At 43.7% G+C, this 27,907-nt stretch overlaps 1 protein-coding gene across 4 annotated transcripts; it reads left to right on the top strand.

The window, feature by feature from the left end:
- The first annotated feature begins 3,320 nt into the window (after window positions 1-3,320).
- Window positions 3,321-27,424, top strand: SERPINE2 (serpin family E member 2). Of its 4 annotated transcripts, XM_055817396.1 has the most exons (11): window positions 3,335-3,478; window positions 5,860-6,018; window positions 17,116-17,390; window positions 18,572-18,691; window positions 19,873-20,100; window positions 21,154-21,351; window positions 23,831-24,029; window positions 24,168-24,268; window positions 25,255-25,341; window positions 25,875-25,958; window positions 26,761-27,424. In XM_055817396.1, exons 3-11 carry the CDS (start codon window positions 17,135-17,137, stop codon window positions 26,796-26,798), a joined length of 1,311 nt encoding a protein of 436 aa, XP_055673371.1. In that variant the 5' UTR covers window positions 3,335-3,478; window positions 5,860-6,018; window positions 17,116-17,134; the 3' UTR covers window positions 26,799-27,424. The 4 variants fall into 4 exon arrangements, with proteins under 4 accessions (XP_055673372.1, XP_055673370.1, XP_055673373.1 ...); XM_055817397.1 differs by lacking the exon at window positions 5,860-6,018 and having other exon boundaries at window positions 3,321-3,478; window positions 18,575-18,691; XM_055817395.1 differs by lacking the exon at window positions 5,860-6,018 and having other exon boundaries at window positions 3,321-3,478.
- Window positions 27,425-27,907: the final 483 nt, after the last annotated feature.

The raw sequence follows: 27,907 nt of genomic DNA, 5'->3' as shown, positions 1-27,907 counted from the left end.
ATCTGAACTGCTTGAGAAATGGTGTTCTAAGATTTTTGGCCTGAAAAGGTGATACTTTTCATTACTGGCCTCCGCCTTAGTCTTCTCCTAAGCTGCTTATTAAAACTACAGCCTATTTTGTCAAGCTTAGGCTTGTTTGTGTTGGAGCCAGTTCTTCTCTTTCACTGCGACTTTCTGCCTGTCAGCTTCCTCTTTAAGCCTAAATCATACAGGGAAACATCAACATTTCCCTCTGTGGGAAGAGATATTTTGCTTCAAGTGGAAAAAATGGTTATTTCCTGTATCCTCATTAGCAACTTGGTGAATGGTTTGAAATCTGCCCTTTCTAAGGTGAGATACCATCTGAAGAACCTCTGTGCTTTTAAGTATAGCCTCACAGCACACGCAACTTGTCAGTGAATTTTGCTTTCATGTACGCATCTTTCATCTCTGTGCACAGGTACTTATCTAGGAAATTAATTTCAGTAGCAACCAAGTGTCTCCCACATGCACCCACCTAAAGGAATCTATGCCAGATCTTGCACTGTGGCTGAGTTTTTCTAGCAGTTTAAGCCAGTCTCTCTCCTGGCTACTTTGTTGTTCCAGTGGCTCCAGCATTCATCAAGCCCCTTAGATGCCTTCTTCAGAGAATAAATTCAGAAAAAAAAAGCTCAGTGTTGTTTTTCTCCCCTGCCAGGATGAGATGGGTCACACAAGGGCCTTGCAAGCAGCAGAGCTAGTGAGGCTCTGAGACCCTCAAGCGGGGTAGGGGAAAAAGGGGGGGATGCTAGCCTTCCCCTTTTGGCAGCTTTAAGTTGGGGGGGCCAATCTCACGCAGCTTCACTTCAAGCTCTTCTTGACTTCAACAATTTTTGCCTGATGCTTGAATTTCCACAAAGGAGTCCTTTGCTGATGATAAGTACTTAATAGTTGTGATGCCTCACTCCTTCCAAAACCAGTTAACTGTTTAACGGGTACAAATTTGGTCACTTAAACCATTTGCTAACAAAGAGAAACTGTGACTTCTTGCCTGGGTGAGAGGTGATTGCCCACACCTACTTCGGTTTCTAGCTGTGGGCTACGTGGCAACAAGAAAGGGAAGGAACAGCATTACCTTCTGGCTGCTACTCTTTAGCTCCAGTTTCACTGGACTGGAACTGTGCTGTCCAAACTGGGTGTAATCAAAACTAAGCCTATTTCGTGATCATTTGTTTGGAACATAACTTCCCTTATCCCTGTCCTGTTTCTACTGAAGACAGACTATGAAGTCTGTACCTGCAAAGGCTGGGTTCTGATCCAAGGTGAGGGTATCTGGGGGCTTGGCTGATGGCTTAGATCTTCAGTCTTTCGGGCTGGAGCCAGGATTCTTGCCCCAAGATCTGAGTGCAGCTGGCTAGTCATGGTCTGGCTCTTCTGCCTCCTTTCCGTAAACCAGATTGTACCAAAAGGCTCCTAAAAAACACTCCGTAACATTTTTCCATGTGGTTTTCATGATGTTAAGCAGTTGGGCAAGAGATCTGACAAATGTCTACGTAGCTTTCTGTCTTCATCCATGACAGCAAATGGATGGATACTCAAAGATTGTCCCTGCTAATATGAAAATCATGCAAAAGGTGGGGGGGTTTTGTTATTGTTTTTAATTCATCTCTATTCTGAACACAGATCTGCATTTGTAGAAATGATGGTATGAAGCATTTTGGGAAGATGAAAAGCAAACAATTTTTAATTAAAACAGCAAAATCAAGTTAGTGAGTAGATAGTCTAAGAAACATCCACCTCAGCTGGCACTGCCCGTAAAGAAACCATTCCTCGACAGCCCAGCCTGCTGGTGCCAGCACCTCGTCTCAGCCAAACTCCCCTTGCCCAGGTTGAGGCCGAGCTCCTTGCCGCCCCGTACTGCCGGGCTGTGCCACCTCCGTCACCCCGCCTGCCAGCATTCCGGTCTCATCCAGGCACGAGGGCTCTCCACCCAGAGCCCACCTCAGTGGTCACCAGGCTTTCCACCTTAAAGACCAACGGTGGTGGCCGCCACCGCTGCTGCTCCAGCTGGTGCCAGGAGATGGGTTGTTTTTTCTTTATCCAGAAGAGTCCAAACTCCTGAGGGAAGAAATGTGGTTTATTGCATACTTGTGCTGTTTCTCCAAAGCCAGAGTGCGCCACACATGAGAAATTTTTTGGAAAACGGGCACAGAAAGGATGACTTAACAAGGCAGTGTTGTACTCTGCCAGACCAACGCACTGCCTGCTTCTCCGGTGTTGTCAGCAGCACCGTGTAGGTATGAGCAGCGGAAATTCCCTCTTGTGCTTTGTCAGCTGAGGAGTTGGGGGCTGTCAGTTGGTGTTAAGGATCACATATGGTTTCCCAGGATTACACTTCTGTCCTGTCACGCCGCTGTGCCTGTGCCGTGATGCCGGAGCGGTAGCTGGCCTCCCTCCGATCCCCCTGGCAGCATTTGTGAGGGGTCAGACCCCAGCACCGTGTGAGGGGACAAGGCCGCAGGCTGCCGGCTTCCTTGTCCTGGCTGCTGAGGACATGGGCACAGTGGCCCCAGCCGTGGGGGCACGGGAAAGGCCAGGGAGGCGAGAGGTGCCCTTCTGGCCAAAATCCTTGGATCTGTCACACCACGCTGCCAGGACAGGGCCACATGGCATTGGAGGATGTTGCAGCCTTTGGCCTCGCTGGCCTCCATCCCCTCACTCCCCCCCTTCATTGGCGGTCCTGCCAGGCTGGGCTTAGCCCCCGTGGGCACCATGGCAGCTGGCTCCGCTTCCCAGTATCCCATCACAGCTGGCTCTGCTTCCCAGTATCCCACCACAGCTGTCTCTGCTTCCCCGTATCCCACCACAGCTGGCACCGCTTCCCTGTATCCCATCACAGCTGGCTCCGCTTCCCTTTACCCCACCACAGCTGGCACCGTTCCCCTTACCCCACCACAGCTGGCACCCTTCCCCGTATCCCACCACAGCTGGCACCGTTCCCGTATCCCACCACAGCTGGCACCGTTCCCCGTATCCCACCACAGCTGGCTCCGCTTCCGCCTCTCCCTCCACGGCCGCCGCCTCTCCCCGCGCTGCAGCAGAGGGGCTCGGGCTGCCGGGGGGGCTCGGGGGGGCGGCTAGGGCAGGGGCACCGGCGTGCCGGCGGGCAGATCTGGGGCGAGGGCACGCAGCCGGCCGTGCCCCCCGCGACCGGCCCTACGGTGGAGGCACCGTCGCGCCGTCAGCCCGCGGCCGGGCGGGGCCGCTCCCCTCCGGCGGGCTCGGGGCCGGGCCGGCGCTCCCCGCCTCCGCACGTCCCCCCCGCCCCGCTCCGCAGGGGCGGCCGCGGGCAGCTCCCCCCGAGGCGGGCTGCCGCGGGGCTCGGCGGAGGGGCGGGCGGGGCGGGGCGGGCCGGGCCGCGGGCCCTATAAACACCGGGCGCCGCCGCGTTCTGGCCGAGCGGCGCGGTGCAGCGCAGCGGCTGCCGCGGTGGAACCGGGCCGAGAGCCGCCGAGGGGAGGTGAGCGGGGGCCGGCTGGCCACGGCGCCGTGCCGCGGGGGCGGCGGTGGTGCCCGGCGCAGCCGCTCGGCGCCCGGAGGAGAAGGGGGGTCGGGGCGGCGGGCGGGCGGGAGCCGAAGTTTCGTTGCTGACAACCCGGTGGCGGCGGGGGGCCGGGCCGGGCGGTACGCGGGTGCCGGCGGCCCCCGGGTGCTGTGCCTGCTGCCTGCTCCCGCCAGCCTCCCGGCGCCGGCTGCGTGGGTGCTTCTGGCGTGGCGAGTTTTTTCTTGCCGGTGGCTTTTTTCGGCAAGCGAGGGGGTGGTTGTGTTTGCCCCCCGGGAAGCGGTGTGCGGGCCGGGAGCCCCGCGCTGTGCCGGGCCGGGCGGGGGGCGCCGCTCGCCGCTGCCACCGACCCCGCGGCGGCACCTCCCTGGCACCGGCCTCGTCGCAAGAGCCTGGGAGCTGGAAGTTGCTCACTTTGCTGGTGCTAGACGGAGCTTGCTTTGCTTGTAGTGGAAAAAAAAAATTGACTTAACTAAGATTTTCTGTATTGAGTAACAGAGAAACGGGAGAGACGTATTCACAGCCATTGCGGTTCGGGGAGGAAAGGGTGCGTGTATTCTCTAACTGAAACAGCGTTTGGGTAGTGTTGGTGCCATCAAATCGTGTGTTGGAGCAGAGAAGTGGTCAGCTAAAACTCCTGGCTCCCTTCTGGATAACGTGGGAGCGTGCCTCGTTTGCGGAGTGCTGGGAGGACTGGGAAATACGGAGTGAGCCTGGGAGAGACACTCCTGGTTAAAATTATGTTCAAGGGTGTGCAGTGTGGGAGGAGCTGCACAGAGAAATAAAACCTCTGGAGATGCCATTGTGCAAGCAAATAGGTGCCGAGATGTCAGATTTCCCTTAAAACTCGGGAATACCAGTTTATGGCTTAGAGGCCTCAGTGTGATTTTTGTTTCTCTTCCTATTTTTCATGCCTGCGTATGGTTCTGAAACGCGGTTTGGTTTCTGTGGTTTTAACTGCATTCTTGGGCAACTTCCTGGAAGAGAAACCTGGTGGACTGATTATTGTGTTTTTCACTGCGCTGAAAAAATGACTTCTCCCTTCACTTTCTCTTGTGTGAATGTTTAGTAACATCTTACCCCTTGCTGTCCATGGGAACTCATTAGAAGCCTGGTTTTGTAGGGACTATTCAGGAAACATACGTAGGTGTGAGCAGCTGTGCTGTTAGTGTAGCTTTGAAAAAGGGGACAAGCTGCAGAAAACCAACAGCAAAGTGAAAACCAGCTGCATGCCTGCTGAGTGATCAGATAAATCTTTTAAGTGTGTGAGGTGAAGACCAATGCAAATAAAAAGGCAGAATGATTAGGTAGATTGATTCAAATACATACAAGATGTGCTAGCTTGGAGTTCTAGCACTTTATGGGGTGTGATTAAACCTGTGAGAATAGCAGCTGATTGGCACAGGAGTAAACTTTGAGTAATGAATGCTAGTCCACAGCTTCTTTACAATTATGGACAAATTGTTCATCAGGCAATCTGTCAGCAAATGTTGTCGCTGCTCTTAAGATGCTGAAAAGCTGTTTTTCTGGACATCAGCCTTGCATCTGCTGCCTAGGTATCAGGATGTTATAAAAACTCATCTTTGCTTTGGACGGTGACATGGCCATCACGATAGACAACTGTCTGTATAGCTCAGTGTCCCTCACGTGGGAGGTGATACCACCTCATGTCAGTACAAAAAAGAAAGCAACAGGGATCTGCAGTGGATTCTGTTTCAAGGTGTACACAGAAGTGTTGAAGCTTCTGTTTGGTGTTGTCATTGACAACCAGGAGAATAGCATGTCTTAGTGGCATGCGGAGACTTTTAGTGTGGGTCTCTAAATTGCACAGCCAGAAGTGTGTTCCAGTCCTAAAGCTTCTTAATGGCATACTGCTAGACAGAAAGACATCAAGCAGCGAGCCCAGTTAAGTTGAACTAGGCATTTTTAGCCTAGATTGAACTGTATGTATATAAAAATAACCACCTCACCGTATTGCTAGGAATTAAAATGGAGACGCATATAAATTGCATTCATCTATAGTAAGGGAACAGTTCAGCGGGACCTCTGGCTAGAGAGTTCTGTGGTGGTGGACTCCATATCTACCTGGCTTGTGCAGCCGGTTGCAGCTTTTAATACTTGCTGGGCAACTGCTGTGTTCATGCTTGACAAAGCTGAGGCTCAGTAGAAGGTTTTTCTTGGAAGTTGGAGTTACGGTTGTCTAGACCGCTTGGATTGCTTAATCATGAGCATGCATGAGACAGTATGCTTTTGTAATATTAATTAGGGGGAAATCCAGCCTAATCATCAAAACGCTTCCAGTTAGTTGGTCTGTTAACTGGATTCTACTATTTTTGTAGGGTCAAAGGTTTTATACATGGGAAGACAGGAAAGATGGATTAATCATCACTAATCTGTAAAGTGTTGCTTGATGCAGTCATCTTTGTGTGCCTCTGGGCATCTTCCTAATTGCCTGTGACATAACTTACAAATCACGTTAAACAGCAAAGTGTTAGCCTGTAAGTACCATGTAATTCCTATACTAACCATAACTAACCTTTAAATAAGCGGAGTGATACAAAATACTGCCTTGCTCTAGCTTTGGAGAGCAGGTAACATGGAGTAGCTAATCTCCTACTTATGAATTTAAAGATTGACAGCGTAAGTTAGAACTATGAAAATATAAAATTTTAAGTAAATGGCTTTGGTGTATGGAAATGGGAAAGGTGAATATGTACAACCATGTACATGTTCAGGTGTGTCTCCTCTACAGTGGTTAAAATGAGGGGGTGGGAGGAGACCAGAAAGATGAAAATAAAGGTAGTAGCATTCTACAGCTGTAGCTACACAAACATTTAGGCCGGCATGCTGTGGAAAAGAGCTGTCCTGTGTTCTGCTTTCTCCTGTCTCCTTGCTAGTACTAGGATCTAGTTCACTACTCAACTACATGAATGCTTCTGTAAGCATAGAGGAGATCACTGCTGAAGCTGGTGATCAGGGACAGGAAGAGGATGGAGCAACTTCAGTGGCGATGCTAGTATGAGCCATAGTTTCATGAGCTGTTTGTCATGACCTTGAAATACACTTATATGCAAACTGAAATGCTTTATCTGTCCTTTAACACCTCTTCTTGAGCAGTGTCTGTGGAAACGCATGAGTTTTGGCAGCTACTGTATCTTGCCTGTGGTCTGGTGTTCACCTTTAATAGCCAGAAACATGCTTCTGCTTGCATTTCCAGGCTGAAATCAGGAGATGACTCATGCTGGGGCCTGATACTTAAACCACTTTGTGGCATATTTATGAAAGCATGTTCATGTTGTGGATTGATCTCCCCATGGTGGGAATCTGTCTTGCTGGCCATACTCGGCAACATGATGCAAAAACCATGTGCTTCAGGCATTCTCCTGTTCTCTTGCTGGGCTTTAGAAGCAGTGGCTCTGAACTTTTTAGTATCTTGGGACCTTGAGAGCAATTATAGAAGACATCAGTTCAGAGCCTGCTGGTAGTCAGTCTTGAAGACCCCCGCTCAAGGCTGTGTATGTAGCGGCCTCAGCACGCAGGTGGAAACTTTCTTTTTGAGCAATATTAGTTGTCAACAGACTCTAAGCTACAATTCTAAGCCACATTGGGGTTTCCAGCAGTAGTGCTGAGAAATGCTGGTACACTTTAGCTCTGTTAGTTCAGCTGAGATGCAGATTGTAGCTGATGAACGTGAATTAATACATAGCTTTGACCAAGCTTTGTTTTCTTCTTAAATGCTGTTCTTGTTATTAAATAATTTGAACTTTAAACACCCATTCCTGCAAAAGGGCATGTTGTGGTATTTAGTGATGGTCCTTGCTGTTTCAGAGATGGCTGTGTCACCTGGTCTGAACTGCAAGCTTCTGCTGACCAAAGGTTTTGAGTTGTTTTTGAGGCTGCTTGTTTTGTTTTAATAGGGGAGGAGCCGTCTCTGTTGGCTCTGACAGGTTACAGATACAAAAGCAAGAGGAGAATTGGATGTTTCTTGAACTCTTCTTCCATTCTGGTATCTTCTTACTTTACATCTTTAAGCAATCTAAAAATCCTGCTTAGAAGTTGGTGGATTTATCTGTTGGCTATATGTTTCTCTCTGGCTGTATACCTTCCTGTTCCAGAAGTAGTTCATGGAGCTTTCTCAGCAATGGAGTGGGCTTGAGGCCTCCAGCTGCTCTGGCAGCTCAGCTGAAGAGGCTGCTTTCCCAGCTAATTGCCTGCTTCCTCTGAGGTTCGTCATCTGCGTTACAGAAATAGCGATGGACTGTGCGGAGGCTTCTCAGCCAACGCAGCTCACAGCTCAGCCTGCAAACTTTCAATCTGAACTGAATCAGATGGTTGAATATACCAGGTCATGACCTGCTCTTGCAGGATTCTTGTGCGTAGTTCATACTCAGTTGTCCCTTTTTTCCATGGAAATTTAGGTCTTGCCTTTCCAGAAACCTGGAAAGTAAAGTCGGTGGGATTAATCGGAAGTGAACTCAGGTTAATGAAAAGAGTATATTTTCTTAAATACAGGTCTTCTAAAGAGCTGTTAATTCTCTTGCTAACTGGTTAATGTAAATAGTCTTGCAGATGACTGAGGAGGTGTCTGAGAGTGTACAGTTAGGTACCCAGCACAGTGCTTGATTCCCGCATTCTTCCTGGGTGCAATTCCTACATCCTTACAGCTTCTGTGACTTTGGATGCTTTTGTAGTTGACTGGTTCTGCTTCTGACATTAGCAGGGGCAGGGAGAGATGAACATAAGTAATCTGTATGCTGTAAAGAAAAAATGTAAATATCCTTCTTGGGTACCCTTTAAACTAGTTCTGAAATGGTTGAGGACTCCACTGGAAAATGAATATATATATGTGAGCTTAAGTCTTTCAGTGGTGCTGTCCTGGAGGCAGAAAATCAATATGCTTTTTTCATCTTCAACAACTTTAATCCTTGACTACATTACACTAAGAGCTATGCTTCTTGCCTAGTATTTCAGACAAGAACGGGGTTTCTAAACTTACTTGCAATTAGGAAGCAGTTGTTTGTTAATGTTGTACAGTATGATTGCTAAATAAAAGGCTAGTCACCTATCTGCAGATCTCAAACCACAAGTGCAGTAAATGGTTAGAACAGTGTTCCTGATCTCCCCCAGTATTTTGTCAGATGGTAGCAGATCCTAGTTACAAATGCTTTTAAATTTAAGGTCTTTAGATATCAATGAGTTTCTGTAAGTACAAGTCCTTATAAAAGCTTTTATTATTAACAGAGAATACTGGAGTTGTTCCAGCTTATTTTTATAGTGAAATGAGTGTATCAAATAACTCTAACTTTTACAGAACTGTCAACACTGTTATTACCATACTCTTACCTCTTGTAGGAGGAAGAATAAGTGAAAACTTAGTAGTACTGAATTAATTTCATTAAGTGGGGTTTCTTCAAGGCTACTTGGAAGACTGAGAGCCTGTCTCTTACTTGTTATCAGTTGGGTATCTCTAACCAAAGCCAGCATAGGCTTTGGTTAGGTATCATGGGGCTGATAAGTTCTGCCATCTCTTAGCTTCCTAGAAGTACAAAAATGTTACTACTACATAGAAAACTCAATTTTCAGTTGTGCTGGTAGCCCAGACCAAACCATAAGGTGTGGAATGGTAGGAACTGGACTTCATAGGGTGTTATCAAATAGGAAATAAAAGTACTTCTTTTGTAAACTAAACAAAAAAGGTGTAAAATCTAAAGGCAAACAGTCATCTGTTTTCTCCTCTGCAGCAGCTCATGTGCCTTGTGAAAATTTCAGTAAAGCTTTGACTATTGGTTTGAGGACTCAATTCCATGTCTTCTAGCTTTCATTATTTTTTACAAACATATTTTTTTTCTTTGCTTGACAGTTCTCTAGGTCTGAGTGTTACAGCTAACAGTAGCTTAACCCTTCTAGAAGAAGGATATGTACTGGGAAGTTCTTGATGTTCAGTCTGCTCCAAGTACAGGTCTCCATGCAGTCTCCAAGTGGACATCTCAACAGGGCTGCTTCTACTCTTTCAGCCTGGTACGTGCAGGAGATGGGGCATGTGTTGCTGGCCAGCGGATTAAAATTTACCCTGGGAGAAGAGCAGCAAGTTTTTGCTCTGCAGGGGTGTAGAGGTGCAACAGTCCTGGTGTCAGTTGTGTCCTGCAACAGGTGGGAATGAGTAAGTGTACTGGATTTCCCTTTAATATTCTTTAGGGAAGAAAGAGGGTCAAATACTACAGGAGAAGTGAGGGTTAAGGTAAATGTGATGGTAAAGTACCTAAGACACCAGCTGGTGTTAGTCCAGCACCTTGTGAAATTAATTCATAAATCTGTGCTTAAGCAGCCCATTACCAAAGAGTTAATACCCTGTACCTCATTAATGGGAGCTTGCAGTCCTGTAGGTTTGCTGTTGTTTCTTAATGAGCCTGTACTTGCATAGTGAGCATTGTTAATGTACAGTAAATGTGGGAGCTGTGGCTCCATGAGGCTTTTCTTCCACAAAAACTTAAAATGGGAGCAGGTTATGGACCTGCTGCTACGTTTTAAGAAAATGCTTTAATCATTGAACCATTGTTCCCTTCACAGGGGTGAATTGAGAGCAAGAGGGTATAGCTTCACTGCTGTGTTGTGAAACACCACTGTGCTGCATCTTTTTGGGAAACTGGTTCTGCAGCATTAGTCATGATGGGCTGACTGTCCCATGCTGTTTCTTCATTATGTTAAAATAACCACATTGCATAAAGAACTTGTAATCAACAAACCCACTTATTTAATAAAGGGGCACCAGTAAATTAAAAATACAATTTTCTTTAATCTTCCTGATATTGTGAGACTTGATAATAGATCTTAGAGGAAGAAGGCTGTGGAAACTGCTTTAAATACAGGAGTAAATAACACATGGAAAACTTAACTATAGTTGTTGAGCCTACTGTAATGAGCAAACACAGATAAAACTTGAAAATGGTGGTAGAACTGTAAAGCCCTAGAACTCTCTGTAAGCCCCCTGCCCTGTCATTGCAGCAAACTGTATTTGCTTCATGAAGCAGAGCTAAAGTTGTCTCTTGAAATTATATATAAATGAGAGATGTAAGTAAAAGCAAAGGATAAATAAATACCTATCTGTGTTCTCGCAACTCTAAACAGTGCTTGTGTAGTTGTATGGTTACAATTGAGTGGTGAAATTAAAAGCTGTCTCTGGTCAACTTTACAAGGACCAATTTCACATGTAGTGAACCACCATGTGCAACCACCAAATGCTGGAGAGAGAAAACCAGTCCGGCTTGTGAACTGAAAACTCTAGTTGTGAAGCTACAGTAAGTTTAAATGGAGCTTGTCTCTCTGTCCTTCATGCTAAATAGAACCCCCCAAAAAGTGGTGGTCAGGATTCTTCATATAGAAGCACTAAATTCTAACTTTCTGCTCATGTGGGAACTGTGCTTGGACAAAGAGATGGTTCCTATCTGGGGCCAGCCAGTTCTACAAGCTGATGCTCTGCTGGGAAATTCCCCCTTGGCAGGGGAGGCTGGTTGGACACAGTGAAAAGGAGGCATTCCAGATGGAGGCAGTCCATCTTGAAACAAACACAAATGCACTAACAAAAGAGAGAGAATTGGAAATAGTGAAAAGATTAAGGGTGAGAGGAAAGCCTCAGAACTGGTACCAGGTTTTTTGTATGGTAACGTTGGAACGTTGGCTGTAGTGCCTGAGGTCAGACCAGTATCTTAACATACAAAATAAATGCTTTTTCTAAAAAAACCTTCCAGCTTATCTCTGAGATAAACAGAAATTGTGCACATATTGACAGTAGCTTACCCCTCTTCAGAGCTCTGAGTACTGAGCTGTTTAACAGTGTTTAAAAGCTAGCAATCATCCTTAGTGACGCTCTGCATGTACTAAACCTTCAAGGTATTGAGTAATAAAAATCTTTTGTTGTTAGATATTTTTCATGTGACATCACATGTTGATACAATGTGGCTTTTATTTTTGTGACTGTGGGGTTTTTCTTTACTACTTTAAAGCAGAAAGCACTGGAAACAAGTTATTAGATAAAAGGGAAGAGCCAACATTCAGGATGTACCAGAAAACCCAGAGGAAAACGAAATATTTCCCAGCTCTGTCTTGTGGAAGAAGTCACTTCTGAACTCACCTGCATTCAGACCAAACCCAAAATCATGTTTAGATGTAGCAGAGGCCAAGTGACATGGTAGGAGAGGATGCTGAAGGCTTTAGGATATAAGAAGCTTAGGCAGAAGGGGAGTTGTGAACACCTGTGATGGGGAGAGAAGCCTAGCAATGGGCTTGAGTGTTTTAATGTACTGCCAAGTGTGCATCATCTGAAAAACAAGACCCAGCATGTGACCTTCCCATTGCAACTAGAGTGGTCTCATTGCTTTGGGGAAACAATTGCTGTGTGCTCAGCCGGCTCCTTAAATGACTGTTAACAAGTTTGGTTGAGTATTTATTCAGTCCTGCTGGAGAGAGTTAGTTAAATGCCTGAAGTGAAACTGCTTTCTTTGAGCTCGCATGTCAGTTGAAGTTAAGACTTTAAAATTAGTAGCACAGATGGCACTGACGGGGAAACATCAACATCTCAAGCTTTGAGAAGTCCCTGAATGTTTGTTCCAGGCAGAGTTTCTCCGGGCATAGAGGCTGCCCAGTGCCTGCCATGTGGGTTCAGGGGCTCTGAGTTTTTTTTGGCTCAATACAGCAAGACCAGCAATGCTGCAACACTGCTTTTCAGTTTTACTCTGTTCAACTGTGCCTGCTGCTCTTTCTGTTACAGCTATTTGCAGAAGTGAAGTCTGGTGTCTAAACTTCCTTATGCTTGATAAATCTTTAAAGAAATTGCAGAATCAATCTTGCAGCTGTAAGAATGAGCCTTTTGCTTTATACCTTATTGCTGTTGAAGTCAGGTTTCAAAATAAACACTTAGAGGTGCCTCAGAATACTAACATATTAGTGCAGTGGGTGCAGATATCAAAATCTATATACGGTGAACTATTTCTTCCTCAATTTCCTCAAAGTGGTCTTCAGTCTCTCTGAGACGGGTCTTTTCTCTGCCTTGCATTTTGAAGTTGGATATTTTTTTATCTTATGGTTTTGCCTCTGTCTCTGAACCAAACTAACTTCTCTTCCTCTTGGGAAAAGTGCAGCAGCTCAGTCTGGCTCTCTCAAAACAGTCTTTCCTAAGCTAGTGCTTTGCTGTAGGAGAATCTCCATGCTCAGCAGCTTTTTGTGCCTGGGGCTGAAGACTTGACTTTTCCCTGCTCCACCAAATGCCTTTCTAGACCCAGATCAAACAGTCCATATTAATGTAACTATGTACTGAGCATTCTGTAAATGCAGGCCAAAAGCATTGTGTCCTTTTTGTTGACATAAATACTTCCATAACTTCAGCCAAAAACTTAACTATGCATTATGTGGGTGATCTGATTAGCTGAGCCTAGTGCGAGTTGAGTAGCTGCCTAGCATGTATGAGGACTAGTGTTTGCAACACTCTAGAGGCTGAGGTCATCTGGAGATTGGTAGCCTGAAGACATTTCGTCATCTGCCATGAAACAACACAAAACTACCAGCACAGATAAGACATGCTGTGGTGCTCCTCTCCTGCCTTCCCCAGAGCTCTCTGGCTGGACTAACTGTCTCAAAATATGCAGCAGCTTAAACTGGGCTCTGCAGTTGGACACGGGTAGTAACTACTAATTTAGCATGGTGTACAGGACTTGGTATGGCGCTGTTCAGCAGGGCAGATGGACGAATGGAGGTCTCAGTATGCTCGCTGTAGACAAGGTATTCCTAATGCAGCTGAATACATGATACTGTCATCTGTTTTGTTCAGAAGTGTTAGTGTTAGGAACTAGATTTGCGTACAAATTTAATTTTTTTTGGTTTTATTACTCTAGGTGCATTTCTCTGTGTCAGTATTTCCATTTTCTATTTAGAATTTTAAGTTGTGGGATGCTGTCCTTCCTATTAGTTCTCAATCTAAGAAGCAGACAGCCTACCTTGAAGAGGGATTATTTTTTTTAGACCAGCATCTTTCAAAAGCCCACATTTATGTAAATTAATTTGCCTATACACCTTCCTCCTTCTCAGTTAACTTTGTGAAAAAATATAAAGATCATAGGCAAAGAAATGCCTGGCTTGTGTTTTTTGTTTGGCTTTCTGAAGCATTAGATTGAAATTTAACCATCACTATGTTTTTTAGCCTAAGCATTATGAAAGCTTGTTGAAAGAGTGTTGCTATTCTGTATAGCAGGTCAACTGTTTTCCATCCTACATCCTTTTGGATTTTTTTTCTCCTTGTACTCTACTTTGGCTCTTTCTTTCAGGATATGCAAATGTACTTCTTGTTACTGAACTGCATAGAGGCTGGATATTCTGAAATACAGAAGCATTAATAATGTGAATGCCAGTTCTGCTCGAAGATGAAATTGGCTTCTCAGTTAAGTGGTTAAGCTGTGCAGTGGGCATGGCAGGGCCAAAAAGTGACTGCTCTAATGCTGAAAAGCATTTTTACTTTTTTCTCCCTGTGGTCAAAGCACTGCACAACCTTGTTTCACTTACTGAGCAGGTGTCTGCTAGAGATTGTGCTCCAAAATGGAGACCAGCTTGCCTTAATGGTGCAGCAGGAGGAGAGGTTAGGCAAGCATGGGGGAGACCTCTGGGGAAATCAGGTGCAGCAGGTAATAGTTTTTTCCCTGAAACAAAAAAAAGCAAAACTAAAATCCTGTAGCAGTGGCCTTGGGAGCAGTTGGGTTGTTTTGACAAGACTTCACGCATGTGTCATAGGGAAAATACAAGGCTGCTGGTAGCTGTCACCCTGAGTTTGGCAGGGGCCTTCACCAGTGAAGTAGAAAACTTGGGACTTGCAATATATTGTGGTAGAGGCAGAAGGAGAAATATCTGACTTCAATTAAGCTTGTGCAGATGCAGTAGTACATAAATGACAATGAAACATTGCTTTATTTGGTTTCATAGAAGTGTCACTCCTGTCTCATAATACACTTCTGGCAATGTAATAAGTCAAGGGTGGATGCACTCAAAAGAGCCTGAACTCTTCTGGGTTGCTGGCTGGATCAGATGGAGCTGTCTCAAAAGCAAGGTTTTCAAATTACAGCTCAAATTGTGTGCTTGGTGGTTGTTGCCTGTCACTATTCGTGGTCCCATCACTATGTCAGACAGGCTGTATTGCACCAGCATTAACTTCTTCCCTGTAATCACATTTACTAAATCTCTAGTAGTTGTGGGGCTTTGTGGTTTGGGGTTTTTTTGGCCAAGTTACTAGGTAAAGGTAGAAGTCTGATTAATATTGTGATTAAGAATTTTTGTTTAAACTGCCCCTTGCATCTCTGGGTAGGGAGGAGACATGGTCACCATGCCACCAAAGAAAACTCTTAAACCTAAAACCTAGCTTTTTGTGGGGTGGCAAGTCATACTTGCCTCCTGCAAGGCAGCATTGCCATCCGTGTAGAGCTGCTGCCTGGGAGAGAGCAAAGCCTTCCCCCTAAGAACAGAACTAGAGATTGATTTCATGCTAGTATCAAAACAAATAGGAATATCCTTAACATTTTTTATTTTAAAAGTGCAAGTTCACTTTCCCTGTTAGGCTGCTGGTCTTGCACGCAACCGCTTCCTGCTGTAGGCAGTGTGGGCTGCGGGACAGATGTAGGAAGTGATTTGTGTAACCTGCTTCAGGGGCTGAGGTGGCATTTGGGTTTTGCTCCAGCAGGGCTCCACTGCAGCTGGCCACAGCCAGTCTCGTTCTCCAGCTGAGCTTGAGTAGTGCCAGTTGATGGCTGGTATGGAGCACCTTCGGAAGGAATTGTACTCCAGTGACTCCAGAACTGCGTGAGGGATTAGTAGGTTGATGGGAAAGACTTAATTAGTGGGTGTGCTGTTAAACTGCTTTGTAGGACAGCGTTTTCACTTTTTCTTGCATAACTTAAATTAGTCTGACAGGTTCCTCAGGTCACAGCTATATTAACAGTTGGGTCGGGGGGAGGAAGATGCCTCAACTCCTGCGCTGTTTCATGTTCAGCATTTGGTTTATTCTGTGCTGCAATGGCAAACTTGACTAAGCCAGTTCTGTCCCCTGAAATGGCACAGAAGAAAGTAGAAATGCTGTATCTGTTACTTTCAAGTCAAAGTACATGCTATAAAGATTACGTGAATCTGCACAAACACCAGCTGGTTTTCTGATAATCAAGTACTGCGGCACGGTTTGAACTCCCAGCGTAGGTAGGCTGAGCGATGGCAGAGCTCCTTGGCGCGGGACACCCTTTCGTGGGAGTGGGAGGTGGCTGGGAATAATGCCTCAGCTGAAAGGCTCTGCCCACCTGAACGCTGCCTCTGTGCTGGCCTCTGGCTCAGGCTGCTAGAGCCAGAAAAGCAAGTGTGTGGTGCTGAGCAGAGGGCTCAAGGGAAGGAAACACCTATTTCTGGTTTTTTGTGTGGTATGCAAACTGCATTTTCATCAGTGGTATACTGTCTGCAGCCTGGTTAGACTGCACTGAGCTAGGGAACTAGTTGACTCATCAGTATGTTTGAGAGACTAATGCTGAAGTGTGCTCTTGGAGCACCAGAGTTGGCTCGGTTGGTCTGGAAAGCGAAGTCAGGACTCTTGAACTGTGCAACTGAAACTTCTTAAAACAAAAATGTTGTGATTGAACCTTTCAAAAGTGAGCTGGGAACCTAATTTCGTGAAATAGGAGTTTATTGCATGACTGTTCCTCTAAGTACCTGTTTGCACTCACAAAAAAGGGTTTTGAACACACGTCCATGAAGAAGAAATACAGCCTAGTAGTTACAGCACCCAGTGCATAAGATTTGGGCTTGATTGTCTAATCAGTTGCTGAGATGTCCTGGACAACCGTTGGTGCTGCATGTGCCTCAGTTCCTACGAGGTCATGGGTGTAATGATACTGAATTCTGTTAGGTGTTGGATCTATAGATTGGCCCATTTTTGAATGTGAATTTCCTTCTGCATTTATTAGCTGCTGAATTTTCTTAAATGGAAAAGTACAGGCTAAAATCCAAAACAAACTTTGCATTTTAAAAATCTAAAAGTCTTTCTCTATTCCTGTTATGGAAAATGCCAGTTATGCAGCTAACTCTTATTATTCTAGACAGGTGTAAATTCCCACAACAGAAGGTCTGTTTGCATATGTATACATGCTTCTGTTCACTGCAGAAAATGATCTATCAGATGTACTGTACATCACACTTTAGTGGGCGAGGACCATATCATAAGGCTCTTAGTGCTAATTTATCCTAAAGGGCAGTTCAAATAGAATGCCAAGACGCCAATTAACTGAAACATAAAACTGAACTTGTATATGGTGGGAGGTAGTCTCCCAACTTGGTGGCTTTTGTCCTGTTACATAGTCAATGATATCTGGCTATTTCATGGTTATCTCTGCTTCTGGAAACCCCTAGACCTAAAATACTGGTAGCAGTAAAATGCAGCTGTGGGTCCTGTTGCCAGAGCTCTGTGAATGGTGTGTGGAGCATGTGTAGGACTCGCCTGGCCTTTAGGTAAACAAGAATTTCGGCTGAAAATAATGCTGTACTTGTGAAAGCTGACTTAACTTTCCCCTCTTCTTCTCTTACAGGTAGCTCCAACCAGAAATCATGAACAGGCACTTCCCACTTCTCTTTGTTCTTGGGACTTTAACATCTGTATGTTCCCAGTTCAGTTTTTATCCTTTGGAGGAACTTAGCTCTGATGTTGGAATCCAGGTCTTCAATCAGATAGTGAAAGCTAAGCCTCAGGACAATGTTGTTGTTTCTCCTCATGGGATTGCATCAGTCCTGGGGGTGTTGCAGCTGGGTGCTGATGGCAAGACAAAGAAGCAGCTGACAACTATGATGAGATACAGTGTAAATGGTCAGTGATTCCTAAGGTGGTTTTGGGTGTGTTTTGTCAGAATCCTCATGCTGTTTTGAGATGGCTTTCAAAGTGTGGTAGATTGCATCATAAACCAATTAACTCTGTTTACCAAAGCACAAAATGGTCACACTTGAAATTAATTGGCGATTTTAATATTGATGTGTGCATATACTTGAACTGGCTTATAAGCAGCTTTGTTTATGACTTCAGGGCCCTGGCTAGGACTGCCTTCATCCTTGCAAAACTGATTTTCCAGAACAGTGTGGATGGCAGGCCAGTGCCAGCATGATGCGGGAAGGTTGCAGTACCCCGTTTGAGGCTGTACTGAACAGCCCTTAATGTGCCACTCATAACAGATCACATTACTCTACCTCATGTTGAAAGTGATGCAAACTCTAACCATACGATTGATACTTCCACTTTGATGTTCTTCAGCTTTGTTCATTTGTGTTTCTATCCTGAATCTGTAGTTCTTGTAGTGCCCTCTTCTTGAAACAGCCGTTTCTGGTTGTCTCTGTGCCTGACACTGCATGCATCTGTATTTATATTCCTCTGCCAATGTCTGCCCCTCGAGAGGGTGTAGGCTGAAGGTTCTTGCTGCTTTACTTTGCATGCTGAGTATTTCTGTGAATGTTTGCCAGCAAGACTTAACATCTTAGTGCCAGCATTCTGCCTTACTTCCAGGAATAGGAAACCTTCCAAGAGGTAAGTGCACGTTTAAATCTTGAGCAGTATTGTCATGTAACACATCCTGTCTTCATTTGCTTTGCTGTTTTGGTTCTGGGTTTGAAGTACAGCAAAACGATTTGTCAGCTTAAGATCTAAGTGTTGTAGATTGAAATCTCTTCATGGGATAATCAACTTTAGGAGCATTTGAATACTCAAAATATAAATACTTGCAAAAATCTTGAAGCGATATACCAACTGGTTCTATTTGGCCTGCAGGCTTTCTGATCCTAACTGTAAGACACAGAGGTTCTCAAACTCCTTAAAAGGTAGCCAGTACCTTCTTACAGAGACTTGTCATGGGATGCTACCTATCTCTTTGCACAGATCTCCTCTACTTTTGTTAATTATTGCCTTACATTCCCTTTGGCAACTATAGCAACTGCTTCTTTGGAAAGGTAACGGTTGAAAAACATTTAATTTATCTTTAGCTGTCTTTTAATGCAATTTAGCAGCAGGAAGCAAAGAGGAGAGCCAGCATCATGAGACCAGCCAGCTCTCCCCGGACCACCAGCAAGTGCTCCGTGGACCACCAGTGGTCCACAGAATACAGTTTGAGAACCTCTGTTATGGTATGTTCTCCAAAATAATTTCTCCATAATACTGGAGAGTGAACATATAGAAACTTATACAAATAGTACTGCTAAAGCATTCATGATATATGAAACAGCAAAGCCATCTGAGGCTTTTTCTTATATGCAGCTAAGAGAATAACTCTGAATTAATTTATTCACTTCATATCTCTCTGATTTCAAGTTTGTCTACATAAGGAAGCAGCCTGGAAATGTTTCTGCTTAAATTTTACTGGGAAACAGAGGGAGCCCATCAATAACTGCTACAAAACCAGCCACCCAGGGATCCTGTTCAGTGTAATGGTTGAACATGAAGTTGCCTGCCTGGCGATAGCTTTCCTGTGTAGACAAGCACTCATTCATAAGCTGTAACAACGGGAAGAACTGGCTATGGTGAACATAGCAGTTCTTCTGTGCTGCCATATACCTTCTCTCAGATACGGTGAAGGAGCTAGCAAGCACTCAATATGAGCTGCTTTCAGGTCCTAAGGATCTTGACTGTAAGCACTGGTACCTACTGTTTTCCCTTTTTTCTGTTTTTTAAAGGCAAGCTCATGTGTTAAGGGATTGATTCCTGCTTGTAGCTGATTTAGGCCAGGGCCTAGTCTTTAAGGAACCTAAGGCTGCCAAGATTTATGAGGTTCGAGTAAGGCTTCCTTTATTTTCCAGTAAACGGGAAGGAAAGATGATGAGAAAACAACTTTTGCTTTGCACTCTGAGGTTCAAGACCACCTGTATAATCTTGCAGAGCTGTTGGGTCTGAGTGAGCAGGCTGAGCCCTTGACTTTGTCACAGTCACAGAAATGGCAGGTGACCTGGGCATATATGATACAAAATACACTTCAGAACAGTCTGTTCTATGGGAGAGTGTGGTTACGTAGCTCTGCAGTAAGACTTGAACCTTGGTATTATCCCCAGCCTGTCTGTAGCATTCCGAGCAGGCAGCTAGAGGGACAGCTGGCATAACAGTGAAGGTTGTCTTTTCGCTGGGAAACAGTAGTGTGCTTCAGATGAGATATCAGAAATGGGTATTTTGGAAGGCCTCTCAGAATGCCTGCTTTGGTCTCCTTTTCTAGTCTAGCGCTTAATGTCTGACCTTTCATGTAATTAATAGTTGCATATAAGCTAACTGTTTGTTCATCATCTTATTCTAAATTAAACTTGCTGTTCTTTCCAACTAGGAGTTGGTAAAGCGTTAAAGAAGATAAACAGGCTCATAGTCTCAAAAAAGAATAAAGACATTGTTACAATTGCTAATGCAGTGTTTGCAAAGAGTGGCTTTAAAATGGAAGTGCCTTTTGTTACAAGGAACAAAGAGGTGTTTCAGTGCAGTGTCAAGAGTGTGGACTTTGAAGACCCAAATGCAGCTTGCGATTCCATCAACCAGTGGGTGAAAAATGAAACGAGGGGTGAGTATTGGCAAGTGCTTTCTGCGTGTGGCAGGGTGATGTCCGAAACATCTCAGACTCGCATGGAAAGATGGGGAGGTAGAAAAAGCTCTGTTGCAGCTGAAAAGTCTTTAAGCTGGCATTAGTGTAATGTTTTAGAACTGGTGAGCAGGAATGGGCAGTCTCACTGCCCCAACAGGTGTGCCTGTCTAGTGGCCTTGAGGATTGTACATAGTTTGTGTGTCCATCTGCCCATGGTATCAGAGTTGCTTCTACTGCTCTTTGCCTTCATACAACTGGTGAGAAATCCAAGCAGAGTTCTCCTGGGGCTGTGCTTTCTCAAACATAAATGTGCTTTCAAGCAAGTCAGACATTTGACTCAGTAAATCAGACTCATGGAAAGCTGTAGAGCAGTTCAATTTTTGCTCTTGCTGCCCTAAACCCTTACAAGGTATGGCAATGTTCTTGGGAGTCATGTTTAATAGAAGATTGTTAATTAACCCTGCTGTGACAGAATTCCTCCTGGTTAGAGTCTCTTGGCATCTAGTTGTCAAGCTTTACATATGCTAAAGCCAGAGATCATGTTTTACAACATATTCATAGTCTAGGTGAACTACATGTTAAAACCGGTGCCTCCTGGATGTGAGGAGTATGTTAATGATGTTGGATGTGGTATTTGTGTATTTGTGAAATGGGGCAGTCAAAATTCTTTCTCTACCGTATCACCAGTTTTGCATAGCAATGTTGCAAGCAGTGTGTGAATGGGGAAGTGCTTCATCTGAAACTGTTACTGCTGTAACATAGTCTTAGATATGCTCACCTGCTGAAAAGTGTAAGGCCCTGTTAGTTACAACATCAGCCTATTGATTAGCAAGGTATACTTGCTTTCTAATTATCCTAAAGGTTTACTTTTTGACAAAGAATACAGCTGGCTTTATGAACCTTATATGTGTTGCCCTGTGAGGAGTTGGCACCCTAACAAATCTAGAGGCCTAAAATAGTATGTGCTTCAGGTTCTTAAAGAGCAGTTGTCCGGTGTTGACAGCAAATACTCAGACTTTCTTTTTCTTCTAGGTATGATTGATCAGGTTGTAGCTCCAGATGATATTGATGGCAGTTTGACCAGACTGGTTCTAGTAAACGCTGTGTATTTCAAGGGCTTATGGAAATCACGATTTAGACCTGAAAATACAAAGAAACGTCCATTTTATGGAGCTGATGGGAAGACCTACCAAGTTCCTATGCTGTCCCAGTTATCTATCTTCCGTTGTGGTAAGCTCGGTAACTCCCACTACTATCAAAATGATTATAAAATTTTCTTTTTCTTCCAACTGAAACAAGTTTGCTGTACATGTGGTTTAATGGTATTGCTTATTCCAGCTGATGTAGGAGGGTTTGTGTTGAAGTATCTCATACTGCTGAGGTATAGATGAGCTTGCTGTGCAAGGTATTTAACAGTTGCTTAAGGCTGAATACTCTGTCAAAGTACTTGCCTTACCCTGTTGTCCTTTAAAAAGGAAAATCTGAAGTACTCAAACTGAGAAGTTTGCAGTAAGAAGAAATCCTTTTTTTTTAAGAGGTGAGAATAAAGGAAAACTGCCAACAGGAATAGAACCCTGAGGTTTATCTGGTGATCTGTGTATGAAAGAAAGATTGAAGTCGAATCAATCTGTAGTTTACTGTATAATAAAGAAGCCGGACTTGCACTGTCTGTAGTCCTGTGGGAGCCAGAGAAGCACGGGGTTAGCATGTTGGCTATATCTCTCAAGGTGTGAAGCTGCTCTTCAAATTTAAATTGAGTCACTAGTGAAAAGAAGTTCAGCAGGTTCAGCCAGACTTCCATCAGAGACTCTCAGAGCTGACATAGGCGGCTGGATGTGACTGACAGTGTGCTTCAGCACTTTAGCATTGCAGCCCTGTGGGGATTTTATTGGTCAAAGATTGAAGCTGTGATAAAAGGACGTTTTCTCTTGCATCCTTCCAAGAATAGAGCAGTGCTGCCTGGAACTTGCTTCCATATGTGCTAAACACAGCCTGAAAAATAGGGCTGAGAATACAACTTCTTGTAAGTCAAAAAACAAAGACCCGCTGTGCTTTTAAACGCTTAATTTTACTGTCAATAGTGCTCAACTAATACTATAGACTTGTGTTGAAAGTAAACAGCTGTAACACTGTCTCAAACCCATGTATTAAAGCAGATATAATGTAATACTTTGAGATAATAGCTGGAAGCATTAGCTGGGCGAGGTGGGGAAGCCTATGGCAGCATATACTAATCTGTAGAGTTTGAAAGAAGTTCATAGCTTAAGACAGGCTTTGGCAAGACTATTATCTTAAAGGCTTTTGGCTTTGGATTCTAATGCTGGGTCAGCACTATGTTGGCCTGTGTTTAAGCTAGAAAGGAACAAGAGAAATATGGCTGAGTTAAGGCTCATTTTAGGTTGGGTATCTCAGGATTTCTTAATGCAGGACTTCTATCTTATTAACGCTTGCAAATGGGTCTGTAAAAGCTTAAGCATCTTAAATCCCATCAGTTGACTGTGAAGATGAACTCCCCTCCTGTTTGATATGCCATGGTAGTAACAATAGTAGTTTGCAGCACATCAGGGTACTTTAGTGTTGGATAGTTTGCCTTTTGTTACTGTCCTGTAGCTGACTTATGCAACCAGTATTTTGATCTGTAGGCCCTTCTCTGAGAACTACTGTCATAATAAAAAGAAACAATCAAACTACCAGGCCTGACACAATTACTGTAAAAAAAGTGCAATGTTGCCAGTTTTCTAGCAATATGAGCTCAGTCAAGGCAGGTTGCATGGTGCTGGCAACAAAATTAAATTCCTAATGAAGATGTTGATTTGTCAGCCTGGGCTGACAAGTGCAGGCTTACATGAAGAAAGTGGAAAGATAATAAGATCTTACTGCTATCCAAAAACTCTCCCAGAAACCCTGTCTGTAGTTAAACTGACAAGTTTTCACTTGAAGCTCCTATAATTCTTCCCAGTCATGTACCAGAAATCCCACAGTAAGCAAAGGGAGCTTGGAGGAGAGGGTTGCTCAAAGACAGTCTTCCCAGCACTTGCTGTAACTCTTGGAGACATTGCTATCCTTCTCATCTAACTGGCCTCCTGCACTGCCTCAAAGTGGCTGCTCTCCACTACCTTGAAGGGCTGAAGACTGCTTCCTAACGAGATCCTTATTAAGCAAGAAAATGAAGTAAATGCAACAGACTACTACAAGCAGGAGCTCTTCCAATAACTCCTAGAGGAAAAAGAGCTTCTCTACTAGTTCTCTTCAGTTTGGAAAGATGGTCTGGGGTTTGTTGCTTCTTTTTGTTGTTTCTCAGTGCTCAGTTGGTTCTGGAACAGTTGGTATCTGAAGGAGAGCTGATTTACAGACCTTGTCATTTCTGACATAGCTGGCTTGCCACTCCGGGCAGATGAGGTTTGCTTGGGAAGCAGTATGTGTGTCAAACTCAAACGAGTATTTGCTTCATGGTGTCATCCTGTCTTTGCTTTTTGTCAAACTAGCGTCTGTACAGAGCCCATACAGTTAGAAGTGTTGCCTGCCTTCCTGCTAGGCAGTCTTGACTTTTTAGAGTCAGTTCTAATACGTGGGCAGAGCTTTCATAACAGACTGTTATAGCAGTAGGTATCGGAAGGTAGAATAGAAATTTGAGGCTGTAAAAATGAAAAAAAAAACCACACAAAAAAACCCCAAAATGATGGCTCATCAGCTTTGCTTATTTTTTTAGGCACTACAAGTACTCCAAATGAGCTGTGGTACAATATCATTGAGTTGCCATACCATGGTGAAATGATAAGCATGTTGATTGCTCTGCCTACTGAAAGCACAACGCCACTCTCTGCTATCATTCCCCACATCAGCACAAAAACCATAGGAAGCTGGATGACCACCATGGTAGCAAAAAGAGTGCAGGTTATTTTACCCAAGTAAGTATTAACATAACCAATTTCTCTTTCAGGGAATGTTTTGGGGATCATATACATATCTTTTCTGATATAGAAGCAAGAGTGCTTAAGATAACTTTCCTTTGTGATACTGATGTGGTTTTTTGTGTGTTCCAACAGATTTACAGCAGTAGCAGAAACAGACTTAAAGGACCCTCTGAAAGCACTTGGTATTACAGATATGTTTGACCAGTCAAAGGCAAACTTTGCAAAAATAACAAGTAAGTTACTTTTTTGGAATCCATAGTGGTCCTTGTTGATAGTTTCTGGCACTGAATAAAGTGCTGTTTTTACCAGTGCAGTTATTGGTTTTGTCTTGGATAAGTGTTACCATGACATTGGAGCTAAGTTCTATTTTGTAGCCAGCCAAGCATGGCTGCTTGCTTCTGTTGAACTCTGCAGTGGCTTTTTTCCCCTTGTCTTGCATTAAAGCAATAAATCATGTTGGTCAGCTTCATAAGACTTGTTGTTACAACCTGAGGGTCTCAAGCATTGTCTAAAATCTATGGCAGGACTTCTAACAATACTGTACTTTAGAGCGTAATAAACGCTGCAACTGCAGTATTTAACTTCTCCCTCAAGTATGTTTGGTGACTTTCTTGAACTGTAGGAAAGCTCAAGGACTAAATTCCCAGTCTAAGGAGCTGAACCAACACAGAGCTGTAAATAGTCTGAAAACAAAGTGTACACTTTTTTGAACTCATGGCTCTAAAATGCCATTTTACTTCTATTCTCTGCTTCCATTAAACTCCTGATGAGCTTCTACAGAGAGATCTAACAAAAAAACCCTGCTTCGTGCTGGTTTAATTTGAAAACAAATTCCTGTTTCATTGACAGCAAGGTGTCTTGCTAGTGCTTTTTTCTCCCATGATGCTGAGATAAATGGAATTCAAGTAAACAAATGACTGAAAAAATATGCTAATTAAAAGTCCACTTGCATTTTTAATTTTAACTTAAACCATCAAATAAGAAAACTTAGTAAATGCAGAGGAGTAAGATGTTGTTCTCTATTTTTTTGTAATTACAAAAAATGATTGTATTCAAAGGTATTACTAGCAGTGTTTTTTTTGCTGCAGCTTCAGGATTTCGGCAGGATTGCAGTAGCTTTATTATTCTGAGCCATGCTAGAATGGCTACTAGCCACGGTGTACGTCGGGACTCTTGCAGCTAGCTTTACTGAAAGTGCTGGTTTTGTTTGGTTTTTCAGGAACAGAAGGTCTTCACGTATCTCATGTTCTGCAAAAGACAAAAATTGAAGTTAGTGAAGATGGAACCAAAGCTTCTGCAGCAACAAGTAAGCAACTGTACCGATAACTCAGATGCAGGAAAACTGTATAAGGCTATACCACTAAGTGAAGATAGCCCACTTTGAGACCATTATGTGAATGTGCTCTGACTTGAGATCCGTTGATTTTTTTTTTAGGCAATTCCTCAGAAAATCCCAACTTGCCAATACTGATCAGACTATTGATATACTCTAAGAAATGTAAACAGGCTTATTTTTTAGATAAGTGTCTTCTGATCACTAATGGTTTGGCCACCAATGTAATGTCCTGGCAAGGTGGCAAAGAGGACTAAGCTACCACATCCTCTGGGTGACAACCTTCCTTCCAGCTTTCTGTGGGCTTTGTGTTGTGTCTTTTAATACGGTTCCTATAAGAATAACATGTGACCTGTGTGGCTTTAAATGTCCAGGTTGGAGGGTTTTAGGCATTTTATCTCTACCTGTGCAAGCTTCTAGTAAACACTAGGAAACCTCACTTTGACAGAATATATAATGTGTTGTTACTTGTTTCTCTAACTTCTAAACCTTCTCTTTCCTGCAAGCTGCAATTTTAATAGCCAGGTCATCCCCTCCTTGGTTCATAGTAGATAGGCCATTTGTCTTTTTCATCCGGCACAATCCTACAGGTAAGGAGCATTTGTATGTACTTTTTGGCTTAGAAGTTGGGTATCAGCTATGCAATAGGAACAAAAGTCTGGAGCTACTGAGTAACTATTGCCTTAAAAAAATTCTGCAAGTATTTTTTTATGCCTTTAATACTGGGTTATTTTACTTGGAATACAATTCAGAACAGGAAAAAAACATAAATATTGGCTGCCAAGTTAACAGAAATAAGCATGGCAGGTTCATGGGTACAAAAGAACAGTCTGTAATAGTCATAGTTTTCCTGAATGGAGAGGAAATAACTGAGTGCATTGGTGAATAGGATCCAGCTTTCTGATGGACAGTAATATAGTGCTAGGGCAAAGGCTAGAATAGGGGCTTCAGGGATCTAGGGTGTTACACCAGCCTGTTGTGAACAGAAGTCAGTGTTCAGGCAAAGAAACCATGATCGCTATGGGTTGACTCTCAAAGAGCAGAGCTGTCCCAGTTACTTTGAGTAACTCTTCCGCTTCTTGCAGTGATGTGTGGATGATACTACTAGTTAGTAAGGAACAAGATGCAGCTGCCAGCACTAGGGGAAGAGTAGGCTCCTGGCAGCTGTCCCCATCCTGAGGCTCCACAGAGCATCAACAGAACTGTGTGTCTCTAGAAATATGAGCTGGCCACCTATCCAAACATGCGCTTCCCTGGGCTCACAGACTTGAGGGAGGCTAGACGAGACTGTGATGAGGTAGCTCAGCTGTGCTGTGTGACTTTGTTAAACTTTTCCATGAAAGAACAGTATTTACAGACTGTGGTAATCCTTGTTTTCATTTCATCCCTCAGGCACAATCTTGTTTATGGGACAAATAAACAAACCTTGAATGTGGAAAAGACTTTCTTCAAGAAGTAAACACTCCTGTGACACACCCCAGTTCTGTTAAATATTTTGTACGCTACTCTGACTTCACTCAAGAGCTAGTTTTAACTGCTGACTAGGTTTTGAAACGGGAGTCGATGTAGTTCTGGCTTTGGGGGGAAAATACAGATTGAAAACTACGGTATTTCTTCAAACTGTCTAAAAGATTCTCTAAACTACTGAATGGTTACCTATGCTAACAAACTTTTGAGCTTTTTCTGTATCTACTAAGAATTTTACGTATGGCTTTTGTGAGAGGATTTTAACAGAATGATAGATGTTTCTATTAATGTTGGTTTCTTGTGTGTGGAAAGTCTAACTTTTGTAATACCACTTATCAAGACTACTTTTTGTTCTTGAGTATCTTGGTACCTGGATATTCTTGGTAGAAATAGATTAAAGTTCTAGCAATTTTTATATAGTGCATGTATCACTGAGAGTTTTAAAACTAATGTGGTGTTCGATACACATCGCATTGTCTGTCTTATTGTAATGTAAACTTGTCATTGCTAGTATACACTTTCTATTGGATTTAAATTTTATATTTGTTTTTGTACAAAGGAAAAAATAAAAGTGCATTATGAACAGTCAGTATTGTGGATCATGGATGTGCATGTGCCAATGGGTATTTGGGTCCAGAGCCCTGTGAAGTACTTGTCTGAGCCTTCCTTCCAAGGAAGGTGAAAGGAGCGTTGGTTTTGTGAGTTTTGTTGTGTGGGGTTTTTTCAGGGTGACTTTGTGTAGGCTGTTTGTTTGGTGTGTTGGGGTTGTTTGGTTTTTTGTGGCAGGGTTTTTTTTACTGCCTGTTGCTGATTTCCTTTTCTGCTGAAGCCATTCTGTAGATGAATTATCTGTAGGCTCAGTATCTGAAGAGCAAACTCCTTGTATTTGCTGTGCCCAAGTTACTGCTAAAATTGCCATGTGAGGACATCTCAGTGCACCTTAGGGGCCTTTCCTCCTGCTCCCTGTGGGTATAGATTATGTGCACATTTGTATTTCTTCAGCCCCTTGCAGAACTCCCCTGAGTGTAAAACTCTTCAAAAGGCAAGGAGTAAAAAGCCCTTTGGCTTGTCA

Source organism: Falco peregrinus, chromosome 12, assembly GCF_023634155.1.
Source record: "Falco peregrinus isolate bFalPer1 chromosome 12, bFalPer1.pri, whole genome shotgun sequence".
Taxonomy (NCBI): Eukaryota; Metazoa; Chordata; class Aves; order Falconiformes; family Falconidae; genus Falco; species Falco peregrinus.
The sequence above is the reverse complement of the archived record's forward strand: the minus strand, read 5'-3'. Positions and strand labels throughout refer to the sequence as shown.